Here is a 23,832-nt window from a genome sequence, read left to right as displayed (position 1 = left end):
TAAAGTCTCTTTAGAGTAAGGTTATTTTAAGTGGGCCACTTTAAATGGGTCTGTGATCACGTGGAAGGCAGATTGATACAAAGTTAAGGGTATTCCTAGTATAACCTGGGTAGTATACAACATAGCGCTTAAGAGCAAAGAGTGGAAAGATGTGGAGGGATGTTTTGGTCGGTCCTTTAGGCAAAAAGCGACTGACATTGGCGCACTGCCTCTAGGATGGTCGAAACAGCCAATCCGTCTCCGGCGTCGGAATCAAGTAGTTGGTGATGTTGAATTCATTCGCATTAGAATGATGGCCGGCATCATCTACCGACCCAGTCGGAGGCGCGGGGCCAGCGTCTGTCAATCCATGAATCGACATCGGATTTGGTACAGACTCTGAGATTTCCAAATGAGAAGGGGCAGAAGTAGACATGTCTGGAGGTCGTGCAGGAGGAACACGGGGAACATTAAAGAAACCAAAAACATCGAGGTACTCGAGTTCGTTGGGGGCGAAGTTGCGGGCGGGCATTGTCAGGAGTGGTGGCCCGGGCTGGTGGCTCTCGCCAATGCCATTGTCGGCGGGTGATTCACGTGGTTGCCGCGAGATTAAAAAGTCCAGGTCGAATGCACAGCGACGCATATCGGCGAGAATCTTGATTGTTGATGGTGTGGATCGTTCTCCGTCTATGGCGATGGATTGCTGATACTCATTGTACTCGTCCAGGACGCGCTGAAGGATGCTGCTGTATCGCTCGGCGACTCTCCAGTATTTTCCTAGCTGAAATAGAGTATCCACGAAAAACATGATATCGGGGCTGACGGTGTGTGCAATGGTTGAGCCGTGGACGAGAAGTAGGCGTGCTGACACCCAGAGAGTGAAGGCGAAAGGAGGGCCCATCTTGTCTAGCATGTTGTGCTCTACAACGAACCTTGTTACCGATAGAATGTTTTCGACAGCTAGGAGGCATCGCTGGCTGGCACTATATGAAGGCGTGAAGATTGGAGATCGGGTCGTCGGGTATGCTGCTGAGGAGTGCAGACGAATCACAGCTCTAGATTAATTGATTCGTTAATTTATTGGAACAGAACGATAAAGATGTGGCCCACTCACGTTTGATAGGTTGCATGCAACTGCACCCAATCGTTATGTACAGCCCGGCCATTCTTGGGCCCACTAAAGAGTCGGGACGAGTTTTCGTAGGCATATTCCGCTGGGAGATTGAACTCCCAGGATGTGAGCTCGCTGTCGAGTTTGCGATAGGTAGCCTGCCATTCTGCGACATCGGACAGAGCTCCAATATCCACGGGCCGTTTCAAAAACAGGTGAATCCGCGAGAGGATACCTAAGATTTCGATATAGAGACCGAAAGACCCAACGTTTTCAGCTTTACTGAGATAGTCTACACGGTCACTGGAGCATTGAAACCACCGCGTCTCAACTGGCTGGTTCTTCATAAAATAATCGTCCTTGCAAGGAAGTTTGCGGTCGATATCTCTGTCATCCAAGGCGAAATTGAACGCAGTCGCCAGGGTGGAATATCGATCTAGTAGGTAGACCATCCAGAACAAACGGCGTCTACTCTCATCTTCAATCCAAGATTCTGGCTCCGAAAGAGTGACAGCTCTCAGAGTATAGATTGAGGGATAGAGAGGGTTGATAAGAGAAGACTTTGATTCCACCGCCAACCCTAGGTGAACTACAGATCGGGTGATCAGGGCAAGGAGCTTCCAACCCGGTGGGCCATTAGAAGACCCAACCAAATCAAGAGCTAGAATCACGAGTGCCTGAAGTGCTCTGACGGAAGAATTTTCCAGGCCATACAGGACGACCTTTTGTTTGGACGAGTCATGATAGCGCTTTCTGTTTTGGTCATTAAGCCTGTTATCAGAGGAAAAACGCAGAGTTGTTGCCACAATTGCATACAGCACCATTCGGTCTGCCTCCTCTAGTGGCGATGGGCCAAAAAAGGTATCCAGAGTTGTTCGTCGGTGGAGGATTGGGCACCAGGAATTGATATGTTCGAAATAGAGATCTACCAAAGCATAGAGCAAATCATATGGTGGCAGATCTAGATCAGGATCAGTAAGAGATTGCTCTTGATTTGAGTATACATTGACGGGGACCTTCAGGGACGATTCGTTTCCTGAATAATCGTGATGTGCGTTTTCGTTATGTACCAACTGGCCAACTGGTGCCGTTGACAAGTCATGTTGCAGGTGATTATGTGAGGTGTCCCTCACAGAGCCATCCGATGGACTATTGGTAGAGACATCCGCATGGCGTGAGAGTATAGTAGCAGCAGACCCAGGGTCGTTGAAGTAAAGAGCCGTACTAGGACTGGGTCCGTGGACTGCCGACGGCTCGGATGAAGGGCTATATGAAAGATGCCCTGCATGGGCTAATTTGTGACCCATTGAAGGCTGGCTTTGCAGAATATGCACCTCGATAAGCCGAGCTTGCGATTGGATAATACCTTCCAATCGATCTGAGGTACGAGTGAGACATGAGACAGATGACGAGCAGACTGTACAACAGCTTACCAAGCCGTTGCTCTAACTCCTTTCCATAGCCAGCTCTCAGCCCAGGCTTCTTTCGTTCCCTATATTCACATAGCTGGCCATTTCGGGTACACCAGCCACAGCTCGGTTGTACTCGGTCTAGGTTTGTCAATGTTAGAAACAAAATATTTGTTTAGGATGCTTTTACACCATACCGCATTTAACCTTTCGCTGCTTGCACAGTTCACATCTAGGTAGGGTTAGTCGGGGTTACGTTCCATACGAACGAGCCGCCAGGTACGCACGAGACAGTGAGGGGGCGTTTTCGTTTCAAGGCTCTTGTAGAGCCATTGAGTTCAACATGATCATTATCAGAATCCGAAGAATACTCTGCACTCTGATCTCGGGATGGGTCACCGAATTGCTGATTGGAGGACAGTGTCTCCTGTGCGGGAAACGCAGTGTTCGGCATTTTGATTTAGCGAGATAACAATTCGCCCTATCAGGGACCGAGCATGATGCAAGGCCGATTCACGGCAAGTTGTCCGAATAGACTGGAATACCTTGGTATATTTTAAATAAAGGGAGCCTTGCAATGTTCTCCACGATAGTGGTTAGCATTCAACCCGAGGGAAAGGGAAAGAAACCGAAATGGTCGGCTCGTGGAGCCAAGGCCTCAGGCAGAAACCGGGGGACCCCGCATTCTCCGCTTTTGGTGTTCTCTTGGCTCTATTTTTCGACTTCTATCTCTTTGATATTTGAATAGGATCTAGTAAATAATAGCTGATCCTATTTGTAATAGTATCTTCCCATTTTTTATACTGGAAAAGGGGAGTGCGCAAAGAGTTCAACCGAAATCCCTGGTCAAGGAGAGTTGCAAGTCTTACTTCTATAGTCACTAGTTTACCATAGAGCTATTGCTGAAAACAAACCGTGAGCTCTGTACATAAAGTACTTTTTCCTTCGATCTTATTCGTTAACTTAAACGGGCACCATACAGACATACAACATAAAAGTGGCTTCGAATCCTATACCCTCGCTATGTACATATCAAGCGAATTTCATCCAATTGAATGTCGACAGCTACTAACTCTTTGCGGCACTTACTGCCATATTGTCAGCATGTTACTAGAGAAATCCGCCAGCTCCAAGTAGACTGCTTAAGGACCCAGAGTCCGTTACAACGCCGTTTAAGACTACACCCTTTAACGATTTAGACCTCATCATCCCGTGAGGCCCGTGGCACTCAGGTCGACTACCTACCAATAGCGGCCGCAGCAACATATTTCTAGATTTCCAGATTCTTCCAATGATTTTGAAGAGCAGTACGGACTTTGAAGGATGCAAGGCTCAGAGATAAAGACAATACGTGCCTGTTTGCTATGTCGTTGACACAATGCTTAGACGGGGAGCTTTAAGAAGTAGGATCTCAAGAGCATTTTTATCCACTCCACATAGCCTGGCATAAATCAACTAAACATGTGTTATCGCAAATTGTCCTAGTCGCCGTTTGTCCGTCTCTCGGGTTAGCAATGCCCCGAGCTGGCCTCGGCTTCTGGAATTCGTTGAAATAGACGTGAATCCCCCGCAATTGTTGGATCTCTACTTTTCTTTCTTTATCTTTTCGTCTAAACAATTATTGCGTTCTTTCGTTAGACTTGTTCATTTCATACGTCATGGGTTCAACAACGGACTTTCCCCGCATTAAGGAAGTCCGCACCTTCATCATTGATGGTGTGGGCTCTGGCGGTGATTACCACAATGTAAGAGCTATGAGATGTCAATTGTCGTGAAATTTGATATGCTAACTATCGATACAGGTCAAGGGAGGCCACTGGCTGGTCGACAGCAACATCGCTACCCCTATGAGCAAGTGGGCACAATTCCGTGGTTCGCGAACATCATGGGGAATCAATGTTTTAGGATCTTTCTGTGTGGAGATTGAGGCCACTGATGGAACCAAGGGCTTTGCAACTGGTTTCGGAGGCCCGCCTGCATGCTGGCTGACCCAGCAACATTTTAACCGCTTCCTGGTTGGCGCGGGTATGTACACCATCTCACATACATAGAATAATGGATCTTTCTGACGAACTATATTTCTAATAGACCCCCGCGACACCAACGACCTCTTTGAGAAGATGTACCGCGCCTCGATGTTCTACGGCCGCAAGGGTCTGCCCGTCGCCGTGATTTCGGTCATTGACCTGGCTCTGTGGGATTTGCAGGGCAAGATCCGCAAAGAGCCCGTCTACAAGCTGATCGGGGGTGCTACTCGAACCCGATTGGACTTCTACTGCACCGGTCCCCAGCCTGGCTCCGCAAAGGCTGCCGGCTTCATCGGCGCCAAGGTGGCATTGCCACACGGTCCTGACGAGGGTACTGAGGGCCTTTTGAAGAACGTTGAATACCTGCGTCAGCAGCGCGAGAAAGTTGGTGCCGACTTCCCACTCCGCGTGGACTGCTACATGTCCTTGAACGTCCCCTACACAATCCAGCTAGTCAAGCGCTGCGAGGCTATTGGACTCGATATTGACTGGTGGGAGGAGTGCCTTTCACCCGATGACTTCGACGGCCACGCGCTCCTCAAGCGTGCCCACCCCACTGTCAAGTTTACCACCGGCGAGCACGAGTACTCCCGCTACGGCTTCCGCAAGCTGATTGAGGGCCGCAACGTTGACATCCTCCAGCCCGATGTGATGTGGGTTGGTGGAATGACCGAGCTGCTGAAGGTCGCTGCCATGGCTGCTGCTTACGATCTTCCTGTTGTGCCCCACGCATCCGGTCCCTACTCGTACCACTTTGTCGTCTCCCAGTCCAACAGTCCCTTCCAGGAGTACCTTGCCAACTCTGCCGATGGCCACACTGTCGAGCCTGTGTTTGGTAACCTTTTCTTGAACGAGCCCATTCCTACTAAGGGATATCTTGACGTCTCGATCTTGGACAAGCCTGGGTTTGGTCTGGAGCTCAATCCTGCTGCTCCCCTGATCCCTGCTGCCGCTATCCTTACGCCAGCGCCTCAGAAGTCCCTACGCGCACCCGACAACGAGGAGTTGGCCAATGGCTCTGCGTAATATTGATGGTTTGAGGGGTTTCTTCGCTGTTTTTATTTGTGATATATTTCATGTTTATAAGTTACTTACGCACTATACGAGAGTCATGTACATACACATCGGATTTTAAGATCCTTGAAATCCCATCTCATGTCCCTTCCTATACTTATTATCATTATATTGTACAGGATTTTCCGTGTTTTTCGCGTTGCGATACACAAGCGAGAACGAGCCGAGTTGAACTCTTTCGTTTCATGTCAAAACTCCAAATCTTCCTGTATAAATCGTAACAAGGAAGCTTCCAAGGGCCAAGGGTCGATAATGCTTTCGACACTTGCTAGCTAGTCATTATTCTACTGGAAAGAGGAAATGTACTCCGTAGCCGGATACACTGCGGGGTTTCCCCACACTCGGGGTAACATCACCACGAAATCCCGAGCTCGAGAGATCACGTATTCGGCCCAAGTGAGAATGGGAGAATTGGGAGAGTTGTGAATGATCAATGTCCATTCTCAACATCTTCAATGACTTTCCCACAATTACTAGTTGGCAAAGTCGCCGCCATCACTGGTGGCCTCACAGGCATCGGACGGGTATGATTTCTCATTTGGATTCAGGAAAACAAGAAAAACACACTAACTCAATTACAGGCAATCGCCCTTGATTACATCCGTCACGGAGCCAAAGTCTCCATCAGCCACCTCGGCGGCGCAAAAGAAGACGCGCTGCTAGAAGCACTACGCAAAGACGTGAACGAGATCGAAGCCGAAGCAGCCAAGACCCGCTTCCTCACGGTATCCGGCGACATTTCGCAGCCAGAAACAGGCCAGAACTTCGTCGCAAAAACCGTCGAGACATTCGGTCGGCTAGATGTATTCGTGAGCAACGCAGGCGTGTGTCAGTTCGCCGAATTCCTAGAGTGAGCTATATCCATTTACAATTCACTCTTCTTCTCCTCTCTAACGACCCCGCTAGACTCGAACCTTCCCTCTTGAATCACACACTCTCGACGAACCTCTCTGGCGCATTCTACGCCACCCAAGCTGCAGCCCGCCAAATGGCACTGGTCCAGTCACCATCGGGCGGGTCCATCATCGGCGTGAGCTCCATCTCCGCTCTGGTCGGCGGTGCCCAGCAGACACATTACACCCCCACCAAGGCCGGTGTGCTGAGTCTTATGCAGTCATGTGCGTGCGCGCTCGGCAAGTATGGTATTCGGTGTAATGCGCTGCTGCCGGGGACTATCCGGACGCAGCTTAATGAGGAGGATATGAAGGACCCTGTCAAGAGGAGTTATATGGAAGGTCGAATTCCGCTGGGCAGACTTGGTCAACCACGGGATCTGGCTGGGCCGGCTGTTTTCTTGGCTTGTGAGGAATTGAGTGGCTATGTGACTGGTGCGCAGTTACTGGTTGATGGTGGGTTGTTTGTCAACCTACAATGAGGATATATATAGTTGTTTCTTTTTCTTGAAGTCCGAGCAAGTGACCTTGCATTTCTATGTTTCATACCTAGATCTCTATACCATAAGCATGCAAAGCAACAGATCCCCAGACACCCCTCTTTTGTTCCTCAGATAATCCTCTCCGTTCCAAGACCTCTTCCACCACGCGTCTCCATCTACCCCAAGAAACATTATTCCCACCACCGCCAATATTGCACACCGGCCAATCCGATCCAAACATAACACGGTCGGCCCCGAAAGCGTCAAAAATAACATCCGTCCACGGCTGCACACGTTCAACAATTGCCTCGAAATCCGGTTCTGACTCCGCCTCTAGCGGTAGAAGCTCCGAAAAAGCCCCAGAAAGCTTCATATAAGTCCTAGAACTCGCCCTCGCCATCTTAGTCACAAGATTCTTCCACTCAAGGAACTCCGGATGAGAGCGAATATTATCCGACTCCAAACGAAGGTTAGGCTTGCACAGATGGTCTATAGCAGTCAGCAAGAAGAACCCCAAATCGAAACCCAAACCTCAAAAGGCAAAAAAAAGAAAAAACATACTAATAACAATCGTAACCCCATCACCCCCCTCCAACCCCCCATAAACCAACCCCATCATCTCAACCGCCTCCCTCAACTGTCCCAACCCACCAGACCTAGCATCAACCCCAAGATCAAAAACAAACCCTTCCCTCCCCAACCACCTCAACCCAGCAACAAACCCGTTCCCCAGCATCGTCCCCTCAGCCTTATCCTGCACCAAATACCGAACCCCCCTAACCTTCCCCCAAACCTCCTCCCCAGTGCGGCGGCGAACCTGCTCCATGTACGCGCTCAGCACATCCGGCCCACCGGGCACAGGCGCCCACGGCACAATCCCCAGGCAGAGCGTTTTGTCGTGCGGGACGTGGCCCTCGCCTGGGATTGGTGTGCCGAGGGCTATGCGTGTTAGGAGGGAGACTTCGTCCAGGGCGTGTTGCCAGCCGTGGTTGGGTGGTTTGGTTGAGTCGGTGATGGAGGAAAGTCGGTCTGTTTCGAGGAATATGAAGCCTTGGAGGATGGGCGTGGCGTTGGCTTGTGTTGTTGCGTGTCGGTATTCGTTTACGCTGTGTTGGGTTCCGAGTGGGTTGTTGGCATTGTGCCAGGATAGGGTTTTTAGGTGCGTTTTTGGGAAGAGGTGGATGTGGGAGTCCACGATTGGGATTTGGGTATTTGGTGCCATGGCTTGGGGTTGTTTTGTGTTTTGGTGCTTTGTTTTGTGTTCTTTCTCTTGTTGCGCTTGGCTTGGAATATCCTATTGTGGAAGTCAAGTTGTAGATGCTTGGAAGATATGCGGGGCTGGTTATTCGTACAAAGTACGTCTGCTGTCTGATTCTGGGTTGTTTTAAGACGTTCATAGACTAAAGTAATATGTTCGGGAGAATGTTAAAATCCTCAAGTCAATGAGAGCTAAAGCTCGGTGGTTCTTGCCCCGAATTCAGACCTTAGTGGAGACAGTAAGTTCAGGCCTAAAAAGAGATTAGAAGATGAAAACGCGTTTTAGCTATTGAATTCCATGTAAATTCTACAGAACTACACCATCAGAGTAGTACTATATATAGGACAGAAAGAAATTCATATGCACGAAAAAGGATCAGGTATACATACACCAAGTGGATAACACCACGAGGGCAAAAAGGGAATGCATCAGGAAACATAAGAGGCAAAAACACAGCAGCAGTAACAGAGGCAAGGTAAAAGGGAGATGAACAATCCCCTCTGCGGTAACATAGCAGAAGGGACAGGGTATGTATGCATGCATGCTTAAGAGGCATGCAGTAAAAGTTCAAGTTCAAAAGGAGAAACAAAAGACAAGAAAAGATAAAGGTAACGTTCCAAATTGTCACTCGCCAAGTCGTCTTCGCCATGATCAGAGAGCAACAAAGATGTGAGTGGAATGTGATGCGATAATGCATGTTTCCTCCCAGCACGATATACTGCTCCCAGTCTGATCTGTACAAGATTTCCTCCGCATCCACAGGTCCTCAGAACTAGTCGTCCATAGGCTTGTCCTCCAGAGTGACTCGGTTGGGTTCACTTTCAGCGATGCTGCTTCGATTGCTCTCTGTGCCACTGGCCCCGACAGCCGAGCCAGTGGGGAAGCTGGACAAGCTACCAAGGCCTGGCTTGCGGCTGGATCGAGCGCCAGAAGAGCGGGACATCGAATTGCGCTTCTCAAACTCGGCGGATGTTGCAGCCGGAGTAGGAGTAGGAGTTGGGGAGTCATCGGAGGCTGTGTCCTCGAAAGGAACAGGAGGAGGGCTTGGGGAGCTCGAGTGGGTGCTGCTGCTGGCAACAGCTGAGGAAGGAGACTCAGTATAGGTGCCGTTGGTAATAGTCTCGGCAACTTGAGTGTTCACGGTAGGAGCATCCTCAGGTTCGGCCTGGAGAGCCTTGTTGGGCGGTACATCAAGACTACCGCGGGCGGATCTGCGATCTGAAGGGCTGCTGACGTTGATCGGGAACCGACCTATCTCGGAAGCACCGCTCGAGCGGTCACGTCGATGCCGTTGGCGATTGACAGGACTGGTTGCCCGGCTGCGGTTGACAATAGCTCGCTGGCGGGCCTCCATCGCCGCACGACGATTACTCTCATCCGTGCTGATGGCCCGTGGACGGTTGGAGGAGGAACTGGTCATTCCGAGCGCACTCGATTGGCGCTTCAGTTCGCCAAATATGGAGTCCTTGTGAGCAAACAGATCACGGATCAGGCGGTAGCTGTGGCGCTCGTTCATAGTGAGACTGCTCTCTATGCGAGGGCGGAGAATGCAAGGAGAAAATGCCTGTGCCAACAAAGTGATGTATTCTTCGTCGGCCGAGGTCAAATCAATCAGGCGCGTGAAATGAGTCATAATGGCATCAAGCGTAGCGATATTGACAAGGCGGAGTTGCCCAAGGGTACTTTGGAGAACCTTGATCCGCCCTTCTTCCGTGGTCTCATGAGCAGTGGTCGAATAAATCGTTTTCACGATCTCGTAAACTTGCGAGGAAACCAATGAGTCTATCCGGGGATTAGCATAAGGATATATCAAGCCACCAAGAGAGCAACGAACCTGGCAATTCAAGAAGGTACAATCTTAGAACGCTTGCAATAACTGGAATTCCGAATTGAGGCAACACCTCGGCATAATCGGCTTTGCTGTTGTTCAAAATTTGACGAAGCTTGTGCGTCGTGCCCAAATCAACCTCGGTCAACCAGATCATTCGTCGTGCTTCATCGCCTTCAAGTTCAGGGTAGCCTGCAAGATTTGTGAGCGTGGTCCAGAATCTGAATGTATGCCATGAATTTCTTACGGTTATCGAGGTAGGTCAGAATGGTGGTCACCAGGATTGGAACACGTTTGCGGTCGGCACGGGCTCTAGCTTCAAGGTCGACACCAAAGTTTTGTTCTGGTGGAGTTAAAATTAGTAACTTTTCATCTCTGGGCAATGACCAAGGCTGTACCTTCAACGGAACCATAGTAGTTCTCGTATGCTTGGATCTTAGGTACGAATCCACCAGTGCGGTAGTTCTCTAGCAGGTATCTCAAGTCGCCTAGGGGCTGAATTGTTTCCTGGTATAGCATCATATGATCCACTGTGCTCTGGAGGTTGGGAATGACATTGCTGATCGCGCCCGAGAAGTCAAGAACCACGGCTTTGATGGCCTTGAGACGGTCCAGCTCGCACTGTTCCATGTATTTGAGCTGGCCAATGACTTCTTCCTCCAGCCGGCAGCGGATCTGGTCAAGCTTACGAACGGCAACCTTGTACCGTTCATCAGCTTCCAAAGCCTCCCTTCGGAGCTTCTCTGAGGGTGTCTCGTTCGGGTAAGGGTTGTTGAGGGGATTCCAACCAGACAGCATCTCGGAGACAGATGCAATAGGCGAGTCGCTGCCGTTGCCATCCTCGCTTGACGCCACCGAGGTGACACGCATGAGAGGCTTCTTTTTTCTGGGATACCGGTGAGTTGGAAGACCTTTGGGCGCCACTGATATTTCATCTTGGAGCTATTGGCAAAGACATTGCCCATATTTCCAATCAAGCGAAGAAGACCGTTGTCTACCATATCCTGACCAATTATCTCCACTTGAGTGAGATTCTCAGCCTCCATGTAGGTTTGAATATATTGCGCAATATCCGCGCCCGTGGATACATTCTGATAAGTGCCGATAATGGGAACCTTCGCCTCGCCAAGCTTGATGTTATCAATCATATGGGTGAGAAGTTTTTTGATGTGGTCTGGTGGGAATATCCGCTCACCCAACTCGATGGGGTCTTCGTCGGGCTCTTCCTCGGCAGGGAGAACGATCTTCGGGGGAACTTTGATCTTGGGGCTCGTCTCAGGGTCTTGGAAAGCAAGTTTGTTCTCTTCTTCCAGGTCTTCAACCACACGACACTTGTTGAAGTAAGTGCTGCGCAGTTTCCTTACCAGCTCCGCCTGCTTGGTATGTTCCTTGATGCGGCCCTGGAGCGCGTCATGCGAATACTGAACACGCATTTCGTGCTGGTCGCTCCAACGCCGGAAGGGCGACACGACCAATTCGCGGATATTGTTGGCGATCTTCTGGTGGTTCTTCGAGGCCTCGACCATTTCGGTACGGATTCCTTCGTAAGCCTGTAACGAGGATCGCGCGACGTCAGTCTTTCTTCACTCCGGTCTCTATGCGTCTGAAACAAACCTTTCTGACACTGGCACCATCGTCCTTGCCGAATCCCAGCGCCGTCATCTTATCCACGCTCGGGGCAATGTCTCCCATGCGGAGTCCATACTGCTCTTCTGCATCTGAACGCATGGATGCAATGGCCAAAATCTGTTTGTTTTCCACAACTCCCTGCTGCAACTTCCCGTACAGCACCCCCAGGCCCGAAGCATAGTCGGGGGTCCAGAAAGAATCCGCGAAACCAGGCATTATGACGGACGGCTAAAAGGCTGATTCAGACCGTCAGGCGGAGACACGTTATGATCGGCGTAAGAAGGGAAAGCGACCCGGCAGCTGACAGCGATGAGTTCGTATGTTCGGAGGAAAACGCGAATCGTAAAATGGCGGAGTAAGCGCGAAACGGAGAGTCAATCGGAGTCGATGAGGCTCTGAGTTTGCGATATGATCAAAGCCACCGAGGGAGGGCCAGCTGTCTTGGTTTTGAATTCAATGTCCAGTCTTAACACGGGACGGAGCTGCGCATAGACCAAAACACCAATGACGAAGCAGAGACGATCACTTTGGAATGCGAGAGAATAGAGTGCGCAGGGTGTTAGGCGCCGATATCGCGGATGAATTCGAAGCTAAAATGAGCGAAAGCCAGGCCAAGCGAATTGCGATGCAAGTCGTCAGGAAGCTGGCAACAAAAACAAAGAAAGACCGAAATGGGAAAGACGAAGATGGAGATAGAGATGGAGTTTGATGGAGTTCATGGATTTCCAGATCGTAGGGCGTCACATGTGGCTCGTAATATTACGGGGATTTGCGTACATCTCAGACCATTACCGCCTAACAAGCGTCCTTTTGGCTGACAACCCGACCTCTCCCCACCGTCTTTGCATCCACTTTGGGCTATTTTTGGGTTGAAAATTACGCCGGGGTGGTAATTTGCTGCAAATCTTTAAATTTGGCTGTTTTTTCATGCTGAGAGAAAAAAAGGGGGAGGGGGGAGGAGTGTCTTGTCTATTTTTTGTTTACAATTGAATTGCGCATTGACTTTACATTGTGGCTGTGAGCCTGGTAGGCTAATAATAACTATACATTCAATCAAAATGTATTAGAAAATACAGATGTATAGCCCTAGAGTGCAATAGTACTATGTATAACTACCCTACCCCTATGTTGTCAGCCTTGTTATGCCCAGATGCCTGACTTGACTTCTGAGTCTAAACGCTTCCCCACAGATATGCCAAGCCTGGAGGCTCGAGATTATAGTACGTGCTACGGAGTACGGAGTAGTGTCTTGGAAATTGTTAAAAATAGGGTATGCCCTTTGGAATGTATGAACGTTTCGTATGATATTCATAGCGCAATTATGGTATCGTAAAGATGTAGTACATAAGGGGGGATGTCGAAAGAAAAAAAAGATAAAACATCCGCTTAACAGAAGAACTTGTAAACCTTCTTCCACTTGGGCCATTCTTTTTGCTCGGCCAATTCCTGCTCAACCAGATGTTGGATATCAAGATCGCGACGACCGGTGTCCAAATCCACCTCTAAGGATTTCACAAACTTGCACCTGTAATAGATCTTGTAACCGACGTAAGAAACCAGAACCACGGGAGCGGCCAAGTAGACGGAGAAGAAATTGTAGGCAATCTCCTGGGAAGTCATTTCTCCGTAACCAATGGGGGCGAAACCAACCCAGAACTGGGCAATCAGCACGAGAATGTTGAAGATGAGACCGACCCACGAGCCAATAACACCGGGCTGGGAACGGAATGCAAGCTCATCCAAGGTGTGGCCCTGCTTCTTCCACGCGCGACGGAAGAGGATGTGGGAAGCACAGATGGAACCCCAGGTGAAGATAGATGACAGACCCGAGATGGCCATCATCCATTCGAAGGCGGTCGTCTGCACATCGGAGGCGGCGAGGTAGCAAAGCAGACCCAAGGCAGACGCGATAATAGTGGCGGGTAGCGGACGACCCTTGCGGTCGATGTAGGCGAGGAACTTGGGGGCTTGGCCCTGCTCGGCAAGGGCAGCAAGAGTACGCGAGGATCCGTAAACGGAGGAGTTACCGACAGAGAGGACCGCAATCATGATGACAACGTTCATGATGGAAGGCAGAGCCTTGATTCCTGCGTTCTCAATGGCGATGACGAAAGGAGAGGCCTTGGCGTCGGCGGAGGAGGAACCGCTGATGAGTTTGGGGTCGTCGTATCTCACCAGGAGGCCGACGAGGGTGAGGGAAACCACGTAGAAGAGAGCAATACGCCAGAAGACCTGCTTAACGGCAGTGGGGAGGGACTTGCGAGGATTGGCGGTCTCGGCGGCGGCAAGACCAACAAGTTCGGTTCCAGCGAAGGCGAACGCAGCATTGACGAAAACACTGCAGAGACCCTTGAAACCGTTCCTGAATGCACCTGGGTCGTACCAGTACCTGGCGCCGATGTATCCACCTTCGGGTCCACCACCGCAGTTGAGGATGATTCCTAGGATACTAATAGTCAAGTCAGTTAGACGTTCATGTTCCACATAACAGCAATGTAGCTTACATGAAACCAAGCACGGCAACGACCTTGATGATGGAGAAGACGAATTCGGCTTCACCATATCCTCGGACACCGAACATGTTGATTGAGACAATCACAACCCAGAAGATAGTTACCCAGGCAGCGTTTGAAACACCTGGATTCCAGTAATCGACTGTGATGGAAGCGGCGACAATCTCCAAGGGTAGGACAATGAGCCACTGAAGAGCGTAATTCCAGCCCATAGCAAAACCCCAAGCAGGATCCATGAAACGAGTCGAATAGTGGGCGAAAGAACCGGCAACGGGGAAAAGAACAGCCATTTCGCCCAAGGCGTGAACTGTACAGTAAAGCATGCATCCGATCAAAATATAGGCGATCAGTACTGAGGCTGGACCACCGACGGCCAAAACAGATCCGGAACCAACGAAAAGACCAGTACCTACATAGTGAATGGAATTAGCGAGACCGAATAGGACGGAGAAGAATTAGTGCAGAACATACCGATAGAACCACCGATGGCAATCATCTGCAGATGACGACCCTTCAAGTGTCGCTGCAGCGGTGAGTGGGCAGTGTTATGGGCGGCGGCAGCCTCGACATCCATGGCAGTTCCATCAGCTCCAGGAGTACTGAGGACATGGTTGGGGTCTCTCTTGAAGCTGTCAAGGATTCGTCGGCCCATGCTTCCTCGCGTTAGAGATGAGTCGCCATAGGATGGGGGAGCATCCGATCCAGTCTGGACGGTGTGCTCCTCAAACTTCTTCTCATCCATGGTGAGAATGTGAAATTTTTCTCTTCTGAAGTGGGTATTGTTCAGAACAGAAATAAGTATCTGGTCGCTGAAGCTGAAGGCTCTGTGGGATTTGAGGTCAATGAACCGACACAGAGGTGAAACAAGTAGAGGTTTGACCGTTTGGGAGGGGGGGGAGGGTATAAATACAACCAGTCCGATTTCAGATAAAAGCGATGGAATTATTTTTACGTTCCATATAATCAAATCGAATCAAATTAAATCAAAAGCACCTAAATCTATCTGCTTTCATGCGCTTAGACCATCTAGAGTTTCGCACTAACAGCATTTAATCTTCTGATAACCTTGGCATGCTCTGGGTCCCGAGTCCGCGACTAGGCAATTTATCTTTTTAATTAAGATTTATGATGCATTTGTACTCCTTACTCTGTGTTCTTCGAGGCTATGAGTTACACACGATCCTGATCATGATTCATACATATGCAGTGAGATACCCTTGCAAGGCTGCAAACGGTCAAGTTCAAGTTCCTAAGATAAGCCCGCTTGATCCTGAGGTGGAAGCTCCATAGTGTTTCACCCGACTATCTTATTGTTTTAGAGCAAAAAGGTAAAAAAGGTAAAAGCGAAATAGTAATTATTGCAGGTGGAACCCCGGTAGCGCCACTACTTATCTATCTCTCGCGTGATTTAGACTGTCATAACGGGACGGGAGGATCTACCTCATGGATGTCTAATATCTACACCTCCCTAGCTTGACTATCGCCATGACCTGACTCGTAGTACATGACTACATGAATACATGCAATCATACTAACAACCCTTGAACGACTTCATCTGGTTAATATTCTGTAGGTGGACAGGGAAAAGCCAAGCTTCTGGAGCCCGAAAGAGGCAACTCCCCAGATCCACTAAGCCCCATCTGTCAGTCTCTCCGCACTCTACCCGTGGACGATAGTCGATCGTTGCCCAATCAGAGAAACCTCGGGAGATAAGAGCACACCTGGGCACATCCCTTTCCCCCGGACCTCCACCGGGGCAACCTTGGAACCTTGGAACGAGTCCTCCATAGTGTCCGCGAGTTCCAAGGTTTCCTCTTCTCGTCCTTCTAGAAGACCTTTATCTCGCAGAACCGACATTCTAAGTTTGGAACGAGATAACCTTACTTGGGGAGAAACATACTCACACTACTGAGCTGACCAGTGGACGGCAGGGGAATTCCTCTCGTCGCTCATCCCTTGCCTATGGGAAGGCTTCCCGACGGACCCCGTTCCTGTGGCATGCGCTATGGGCTACAGGGATATGCGTGCAATGCCATATGGACGAGGAATTCGCCCCACTGAGGCTTGTTCGCAAACTTGCCTCAATTGAGTTTTCCTGGCCGTCGCCTCGGTATAGCCTCTTGGCTTGTGTGTGTTGTATGTGCGCAGAAAGGCAGACGATCGATTGCGGACATTCGAAACCGCCTCGGTCGGGTTCGCTACTAGAGACTGGCATGAGCTCTGGTGGGGATGAGGGATGGCGCCACGAGACCCTGTAGGCAAACTCTATGCGTCGGCGTTTTCGACGCGAAGGTTTTTACGTGGCTGTGGCGGTCTGTGATATGCATGGAAGCACGGGAGAAGCCTCCCAAAAAGCCAAGAGTGTGTGCCAGGAGGTTCATTATACAACATAGACTCGTGTAATGATTGGCCTGATGTCGGCGCGTTCAGCAAGACCCTCGTATTATCACTGGGCAATTTGCACAGCACCTCGATCAGGATGCCCTAGGTCGGCCAATAGACTTTTGTGGCCCATCCGCTGGATTCGGACATGTCCGTCCAGGAAACATTAATCACATTAATCATTAATCATGGCTAACCGCAAGATCTCAAGGTGTTCACAATCGTGTGACTGTAAACTCGAGAGAAGCTCATTATGGCCAAATTGAAATGTGTAAACGGGCCCACCAGTCTTATCTTGCATGTCCGCATTGCGGGTCAAGCGCATCACCATTTTCTGAGATAGGGAATTTCACGACTTCCAAGGTTTGGTCCATGCAACGCGGTCAGACCATAAGGGGGGGCGAGAAAAAGGCGCACCGTCTTCGGCCTGAGCTGGATTGAGTCTATGCTTGACTATCAGCCACCCAAGCCTTTCCGAGCTGATGGCGCGCAGTAGCTGATTTTACTGGCCACGCTCCCGCAACAGACAGCCACAGTAGCATCGGGCTGGATTGGTAACTAGTTATTTGTGTTCCGGTGACTACAACATAGATGATAGAGCCAAGCCCAACTGTTGAAAGGTCAGCGGCTGCGCCCGGGTTATAATACAACATCGCCTGTATAGGTAGGTGCTCATGTGGAATCGGTTAAATCTACATTCCCCCTTAGACACACCTGGCCACGCGTAGACCTTTCTAAGGTTATTCGTCAAGTTCCAAGGTTGAGCAACAGAAGTCACGGGTAATACCCCGCAAAATGTCTATATTATCCTCGGAGTACTCCGAACATTCACACTTGAGGTTATTCAAGCCGACGAAATTCCCCATAAATAAGTCCAGCCCGGGCCAAACAGCACGCAATGCGCATTGGGATTTTCGCCACCGCCACGGAATGGACAAAGAGACAATATACCATACTCCATACATTTGTTCTAATATTCCTTCTCGGCATCTTCATATTCCCGACAGCCAAGTCGGAAGTTCCCATTCAAGTCCATGAGGCGCTTGATATCCAATAGTTTATCTCACTTCAAGACCCAGCTCAGAAACCCCCATGTTGAACATGACCAGAATAAACAGGCCTTGTCGTAAATACGAAGTCAACATTAGGTACATATAAAATGCGGGGATGACAATCTGTTAGGTAACAGTTTCCACATAACAAGTTGACTAGTCAACTAGTCAGCTTTGGAGTCTGGGGAAAAACAGCACAATGAAACAGCACTGAGATCTTCAGAATGAGAGAATTCGGGGTACTGAAGGTGAATACTCAACGAATATCCATGATTATCCGCAGACGGCTGATACTGCATCTGCAGCCCCCTGACATCCCGTGTGCGCCGCGACCCCTTTTCCTGTCCCTGGCCAAGTGCCACTTTTCCAAGGTCCTAGCAGCCTATTTACTTTAGATTGGCCATTGAAAGATCACATCACGTACGGCGTGTATTATCGTGAGCTAGAGCTGACTCTCGAAAGTGAGCTCTACGGCATGGCACTACTATTAGGCCAGTCTACAACATGTCTAGATCTACCGAATAGGCAGGTCTATAATATATATTATTCATTGAATAATGTACTCTATATGATCACATCCTAATTACCTGCTCGTTAAGGTTCGCCATCATTAATTTCCACTTAACAGCAGTCAACTGACTACAACATAGCCATCGAGCCCGTTAAATGTGGAGTATTTAAAACAATTGCGTCTCTACATCATCCACCATGATATCCACCGAAGAATTGTCCGATCAGCACGCGGCAAACGGCCTTTACTCGTATCGATGAGATGCTTCCAATCTTGTTAATAGCCGGAGCGCGCGGCGCCCGAGGTTAGCCGTTGATACCCTGATCTCGGGTAGAGACGACTTCTGATTGGCGAGCTTATCTTAGACCGCCGGCTGCCGGCTGCCGCTGACTACCGCTGATTATCCCGAGGTCTTTTGTGGGCTACGGAGTAGTTCCTGCATACTCCATACTTGGTCTCGTATATCATTGGAGGTTGCAGCTGGACCCTTTCGCCGGAAGACGCCTAGGCTGTTGCTAGCCATAATAACGAATATCCCTTTTAGGCGAAGCAGACATTCTCTTGGTGTTGACAACAGCTTCTTCCTGTCTTACTTCAATACTGAGCCACACGCTACTGGGATGAGATCAAAATCACGCTTGAAATGGAGCTTCATTCATTCAACGATTTTGTTCTATCTCGTTGGATTTGGTATCATTAATACACAAAGTTTTATTTTCGTCACGGCAAAAACTGGGTATCTCGAGCTCATGAGCTTGCCACGGGGCCTTCACCACCGGGAATCAACTGGTTGAAGAGTTAGTATAGCACCCAGATCGCCTTCAGGTGGGTTTAACCTACCATGCAGATATTGTTCCCATTCAACAAGAGCTTAGGGAGCTTGATTTGAGCACCGGTGTAATCGCTGAGAGGAGGTTAGTCCAGAGCACAATCATAAGAGTGACCTGTCGAGAATTTCGCGCAAATTTGCAAATCAGATGGATATCAACGAGCACTGCGCAGGGGCGTAGGAGCCAAGGCAGCACAGCCACAGAAGGGAAAAGGGTAGCTCGAATCCAGAAATCGAAAAGCCAAGCCACTTACAACTCTGTCACATCTTCCATAACCATGTCTAAATCGAAATTAGTGCCTGTGAGATCGTCACTTCTTATGCAGGGATACTCACTGACGTAGTCGTCGAATCCGAGCAAAGTGCCGGAGAATTCTTCATAAGCATTAGTACAGTTTCGTGCTCAATCATTAAATTTTGAGCTGACCTTTGTCACCCTTCATGACAACCCAAATCCGGGAGCCAACACACTTATCAATGAGCTCTATCAGATCAGTTAGCGGGGTCATGGCTTTCTTGGGTCATTAGGCACGGACCAAGGGGAAGTAGCTGAGAAGCCATGATGTTGGGAGACAGAAAATGAGGGTGCTCGTAATTATTTTCTTAGAAAGCGTCTTGATTTCAAACAAAGGTGATCGAGCATTCCGCGTGGGCAAGATCGATATAGAAAAGGACGTGATCGTTTGTCGCTCGGCACCTCTGATAATCCGACCCGGGAGGCTAAGCCAAATATGGTTTAGAGGAAACTCTGAAAGTTGATTTGCGCGCTCAGAGCTCCGCAACATGGAGTACTATCCTGACCCTCACTCGATTTTCTAGCTACACTTTCGTTTGAGTCACCACTGGTTGTCAATCAATTCGACTGTATTCGATTGTTTTGTGGGGCTCCAGACTGGTCCACTATGCTTGTCATACATTATGCCAATTCGGCCGAATCTCTTAGCAAGTCGGAAGACCCAATCTTCAATTGCAAAACATAGCGGTCACATCGATGGATCCAGATCCCATGGGTCACTGCGATTAGGGCTTTTCGAGCGTCAGCGGTAAGCACCCTTCATTTCCTTTTCAACTTTGGTAGCTATTTTTCTAACTAAACTACAGTGCTTGCGCCCGATCTGTCCCAAGGCTCCGACATGTGTCTTTACCGAATACAAGCTCCTCGTACGCCCCGCCCACGGCCTCTCAATCCAAGCGGAACTTCTGCAATACCACTCGCAAAGAAGGCATATGGGATGACGATGATGATGTTCCAGAGCCAAAGCCCGTATCAAAACCGGTACAAGGGAATCCAGGCCGGCCTGCTTTTGTGCGCCCTGTCCAACATCGAGACTTAGGCAGCTTGATCCGATCGAGAGTAGAGGGGAAATCCCGAGTCTCTCAACGTCTGCACATTGAGAAGGAGCTTAATTCGCTACCTTCTTATCAGGAACTGGTTGGGAGTTATATCCAGTTGAAATACAAACGTGCCGATGATCTTCTTGATGAATCCATCAAGGCCATACTAGCCTATGAGGCTGAATATGGAGCTCTCGAATCAATATTTCAAAGTCGAATCAATGATGTGGTCTCACGGATAACAAAACAGGTTCTCCATGCCGAAAAAACCACCCAAGAATGTGCGACTGAATTGGAAATCCTGTCAAGTACCATCACCGCGAGAATTGTAAGGATGGTCTCAGACAACACGAATTTAGTTCTGCAAACAGAGAAGATCACTCAAAAATATATCGCTGAAGTGATAGAGCTTTCATCTTCCATAATGGGATTGGACCGACTACAGGCTGCTGTCGCGGAAGCAGAGAAGACCGGTCGAATGATTGATCATGGTTTCTGCTGTATTGTTTTTGGTAGAACTCCAGAATGGGAAAGCCAGCTGGCAATGTCCGCCCAGAAGATCCATAGTTGGCAGAAGTGTCTTCATACGTCTCAAAAGACACTCCTTGCACCTATGGTTCATCTTTCCGAGCTGTCCATCCGTCGGTTGAAAAATTATCTCGACAAGGATTTCCTACGACCCCGGAATGTCGCAAGAAAACAAATTGATAGAATTCTTCATCAAAGCAATCTGATTCAGAAGAACTACGTTGAGTTACGACTGAAGAGCGATAACACACGAATTTTTCCTATCAGGGACCTTTGCTCGTCCCTTCAAGCACGCTCGAACCTTCGCGCAACCGATAAATGGGTGTTTGGCCAGTACAAAGAAATCCTTGAGCATAGTTATCTCGAAATTAGTAAATGTGCGCATCACCACCGTGCATATTGGCTCAGGAGGCAGATGGCTTCGCATCCACTTCGACACAGTGAACTATGGAATTTGAGGGATTTCATGACGGCAGTTTCGTCCGCACGTTCTCCTGAAGCTACTGACAGGCGGGTCTTACTTGCCCTTGCGCTGGGTGCCCCGAAGGACTCCCCGGAGGCTCGGTACTTAGACGAAAGTCCACTCCTGATATCCAACAAGATCTACCTCGAATACAACCAGCTTTGGAGGCCAAACCCGCCACGCAGCCCTAAGCTACATATCTACTGGCGACAGTTGGATGTAATAGCGCCGCTGCTCATGACTGAAGTTGTCACATGGGGACTTCAAAATGAAGTTTGGTACCTTTACCACAGCCTCAGAGGTGATAATGGGGAATTGTGGACTAGGGTCTCTGGGCAGACTCGGGTGTCCACTGTTTCAAAAATAGCCGACTGGTGTATAGAATTCCAGAAACATCGCAGCGCTCTTCGACAGATGGTGTCTGAATACATACATCTAAACTGGCTGCGTCTTCGATCGGAATCATTGCTACGCTCAATGAAACAACGTGTCTATCTTGCTGGAAAGTTTCAAGTGCTCAACCCAATGAGTCAGGATACCCGTGCCTTCAAGAAATGGACCGATCGCATGGGCCAGCTCGCTTGTGAGGCCTATATTCCCTTGATGGCCAGCCGACTGACGCGACCGGAGTGGGAGTTCATCCACGACGAGATTGAGCGCAACATTGGCGTAAACTCCCAAATATTAGAGCTAGGTTCTTCCACAATGGAGGCCAGGCGTAGGGAACGAGAGGAATCCGAATCTGCCAAGGCCGCTTTCATCGAATTCTCTCAAAGCCGTCTCGAAAGATATATCAAAGGGCCATCGTTGAGCCATATCGAGTCTCCGCCTACGAGTCAGGGCAATCAAACGTCCGGTCCGGTTGTGATACCCAAGGAAAGTTCCTTGAAATGGAGAACGCAGGTGAAGAGGGAAATTGAACAAGAGGGTGCAGCCGAGTCAGCTGCTGACCAAGGCAGTCAAGGGGAGAGCCGCCTCGAACACGGAGTGCCTCCTGATCTGTCGACAATAAAGACCGAGGGCCAAACAACAGAGGGTGATCTTGAATACGAACCACTGCCAATTGATGCGCCTACCGGTCAGGACGGTCAGGTCATCTACAAGTCATCACCTAAACCCCGGAAGACAAAATTTAGGAGTCTCGACGCGCGTGAGTTCAATCCGTTCCTGGTCAACGCGCCTACCGGTCAGGACGGTCAGGACGACCGGGACGGTCAGGTCATCTACAAGTCATCACCCAAACCCCGGAAGAGAAAATTTAGGACTTTCGACACGCATGAGTCCAACCCGTTCCTAGTCAATGCGGCTTCTAGCCGAGTTCTTCCCAAGCCACGGCCTATGCCCCCGAAGAGCAAAGATGTGGGCCTCAGCACGGAGTCACGTCTTGATGACCTCCGTACACCAGGTCCAAGAGAAACCAGCACTCAATTCCCAGGCACAAGGACACGTAACAGACCACGACAAATGATGTTTCCGAAGAAACCATTCGCTAAACCAGAACCAAACGATGAGAGAAAGTACAGCACGGGTGCAATTTTCCACCAAGCACAGCTTCGACAAAGCAGTGGTGTCAGTGATACTTCCCTGGTTGAACGGCCACTTGAAACCCATTTGTCATCGGTCCAGGATACCACGAACGGACCAGGATCTGCTGAACAAAATGATTCTACAGCTGAACCAATCCCATCTTCAGACATTGGTTCCAGTGCCAACAATCTTACGACGCCCCAGTTCTGGACCCATAATTCACAGCAAAGCCCCGATGGCCGGAAACTCATCGTGCATTATTGCCGGACCCTTCAAAGCACCGAAGAAGCCGTGCAACACTTCCTCGAGAGCAAAGTCATTGGATTCGACATGGAATGGAAGGCTCAAGCATCAGGCTTCGACAGCATTCAGAGCAATGTGTCGGTGATCCAAATAGCGAACGAGGAGCGTATCGCCATCTTTCAGGTTGCACTCTTCAAGCCTGCCCGTTCTCTGGAGGACCTAGTTTCTCCGTCATTGAGACGCCTCGTTGAATCTCCCGACGTCATTAAAGTGGGTGTTTCGATCAAGGCAGACTGCACACGGCTGCGCAAGTATCTTGGCATTGATGCCAAAGCCACATTCGAGCTCAGCCATTTGTACAAGTTGATCAAATACGGCAAAGACAATCCTAAGTTGGTGAACAAGAGAGGCGTCAATCTCAGCGAGCAAGTAAACGAGCATTTCGGTCTCCCTCTCGAGAAAAGTGACGATGTGCGCTGCGGTGATTGGACTCGGAATTTGAGTTATCGTCAAGTTCAATGTGAGTACTTCGATTTGCACAATTCCTCTCCTTGGATGCTAATCTTGTTTTCTTCTTTAGATGCTGCTACCGATCCGTACGCTTGCGTTCGTCTGTTCCATATCATGGAGGCGAAAAGACAAGCCATGGACCCAATGCCACCTCGTCCCGCATTCGCTGAACTCAACCAGCCCATTGTTCTTCCACTTGGACTAGCAGTCAACGGCGAAGAGGACCCATTGATTTGACCATGTATATAT

General features: G+C 49.5%; 9 protein-coding genes across 9 annotated transcripts; 3 read left to right on the top strand and 6 right to left on the bottom strand.

The window, feature by feature from the left end:
- Nucleotides 1–211: 211 nt before the first annotated feature.
- On the bottom strand, nucleotides 212–2,953 carry N7518_002106 (putative C6 transcription factor; the record flags this gene model as incomplete). Its single annotated transcript, XM_057183034.1, has 5 exons — nucleotides 212–1,034; nucleotides 1,094–2,468; nucleotides 2,524–2,640; nucleotides 2,697–2,731; nucleotides 2,787–2,953. 5 exons carry the CDS (start codon nucleotides 2,951–2,953, stop codon nucleotides 212–214), a joined length of 2,517 nt encoding a protein of 838 aa, XP_057044484.1.
- A 1,204-nt stretch (nucleotides 2,954–4,157) lies between these two features.
- N7518_002105 (L-rhamnonate dehydratase) lies at nucleotides 4,158–5,552 on the top strand (the record flags this gene model as incomplete). Its single annotated transcript, XM_057183033.1, has 3 exons — nucleotides 4,158–4,244; nucleotides 4,302–4,524; nucleotides 4,588–5,552. The coding sequence occupies 3 exons, from the start codon at nucleotides 4,158–4,160 to the stop codon at nucleotides 5,550–5,552; spliced, it is 1,275 nt and encodes a 424-aa protein (XP_057044483.1).
- Nucleotides 5,553–6,055: 503 nt separating this feature from the next.
- On the top strand, nucleotides 6,056–6,975 carry N7518_002104 (SDR family NAD(P)-dependent oxidoreductase; the record flags this gene model as incomplete). The annotated part of the gene is made up of 3 exons (XM_057183032.1): nucleotides 6,056–6,124; nucleotides 6,182–6,450; nucleotides 6,507–6,975. 3 exons carry the CDS (start codon nucleotides 6,056–6,058, stop codon nucleotides 6,973–6,975), a joined length of 807 nt encoding a protein of 268 aa, XP_057044482.1.
- Nucleotides 6,976–7,042: 67 nt separating this feature from the next.
- On the bottom strand, nucleotides 7,043–8,197 carry N7518_002103 (uncharacterized protein; the record flags this gene model as incomplete). Its single annotated transcript, XM_057183031.1, has 2 exons — nucleotides 7,043–7,464; nucleotides 7,537–8,197. 2 exons carry the CDS (start codon nucleotides 8,195–8,197, stop codon nucleotides 7,043–7,045), a joined length of 1,083 nt encoding a protein of 360 aa, XP_057044481.1.
- Nucleotides 8,198–9,005: 808 nt separating this feature from the next.
- N7518_002102 (GTPase-activating protein RGD2) lies at nucleotides 9,006–11,906 on the bottom strand (the record flags this gene model as incomplete). Its single annotated transcript, XM_057183030.1, has 6 exons — nucleotides 9,006–10,015; nucleotides 10,068–10,253; nucleotides 10,309–10,404; nucleotides 10,460–10,947; nucleotides 10,986–11,611; nucleotides 11,676–11,906. 6 exons carry the CDS (start codon nucleotides 11,904–11,906, stop codon nucleotides 9,006–9,008), a joined length of 2,637 nt encoding a protein of 878 aa, XP_057044480.1.
- A 1,170-nt stretch (nucleotides 11,907–13,076) lies between these two features.
- On the bottom strand, nucleotides 13,077–14,945 carry N7518_002101 (amino acid permease GAP1; the record flags this gene model as incomplete). The annotated part of the gene is made up of 3 exons (XM_057183029.1): nucleotides 13,077–14,139; nucleotides 14,195–14,612; nucleotides 14,675–14,945. 3 exons carry the CDS (start codon nucleotides 14,943–14,945, stop codon nucleotides 13,077–13,079), a joined length of 1,752 nt encoding a protein of 583 aa, XP_057044479.1.
- A 917-nt stretch (nucleotides 14,946–15,862) lies between these two features.
- Nucleotides 15,863–16,060, bottom strand: N7518_002100 (uncharacterized protein; the record flags this gene model as incomplete). The annotated part of the gene is made up of 1 exon (XM_057183028.1): nucleotides 15,863–16,060. One exon carries the CDS (start codon nucleotides 16,058–16,060, stop codon nucleotides 15,863–15,865), a length of 198 nt encoding a protein of 65 aa, XP_057044478.1.
- A 2,835-nt stretch (nucleotides 16,061–18,895) lies between these two features.
- On the bottom strand, nucleotides 18,896–19,538 carry N7518_002099 (RNA-binding protein LSM5; the record flags this gene model as incomplete). Its single annotated transcript, XM_057183027.1, has 6 exons — nucleotides 18,896–18,934; nucleotides 18,989–19,052; nucleotides 19,232–19,259; nucleotides 19,314–19,352; nucleotides 19,405–19,461; nucleotides 19,514–19,538. The coding sequence occupies 6 exons, from the start codon at nucleotides 19,536–19,538 to the stop codon at nucleotides 18,896–18,898; spliced, it is 252 nt and encodes an 83-aa protein (XP_057044477.1).
- Nucleotides 19,539–19,895: 357 nt separating this feature from the next.
- Nucleotides 19,896–23,820, top strand: N7518_002098 (3'-5' exonuclease; the record flags this gene model as incomplete). Its single annotated transcript, XM_057183026.1, has 3 exons — nucleotides 19,896–20,020; nucleotides 20,079–23,593; nucleotides 23,654–23,820. The coding sequence occupies 3 exons, from the start codon at nucleotides 19,896–19,898 to the stop codon at nucleotides 23,818–23,820; spliced, it is 3,807 nt and encodes a 1,268-aa protein (XP_057044476.1).
- Nucleotides 23,821–23,832: the final 12 nt, after the last annotated feature.

Source organism: Penicillium psychrosexuale (genome assembly GCF_028828465.1).
Source record: "Penicillium psychrosexuale strain IBT 29551 chromosome Unknown utg000002l, whole genome shotgun sequence".
Lineage (NCBI taxonomy): Eukaryota > Fungi > Ascomycota > Eurotiomycetes > Eurotiales > Aspergillaceae > Penicillium > Penicillium psychrosexuale.
The sequence above is the reverse complement of the archived record's forward strand: the minus strand, read 5'-3'. Positions and strand labels throughout refer to the sequence as shown.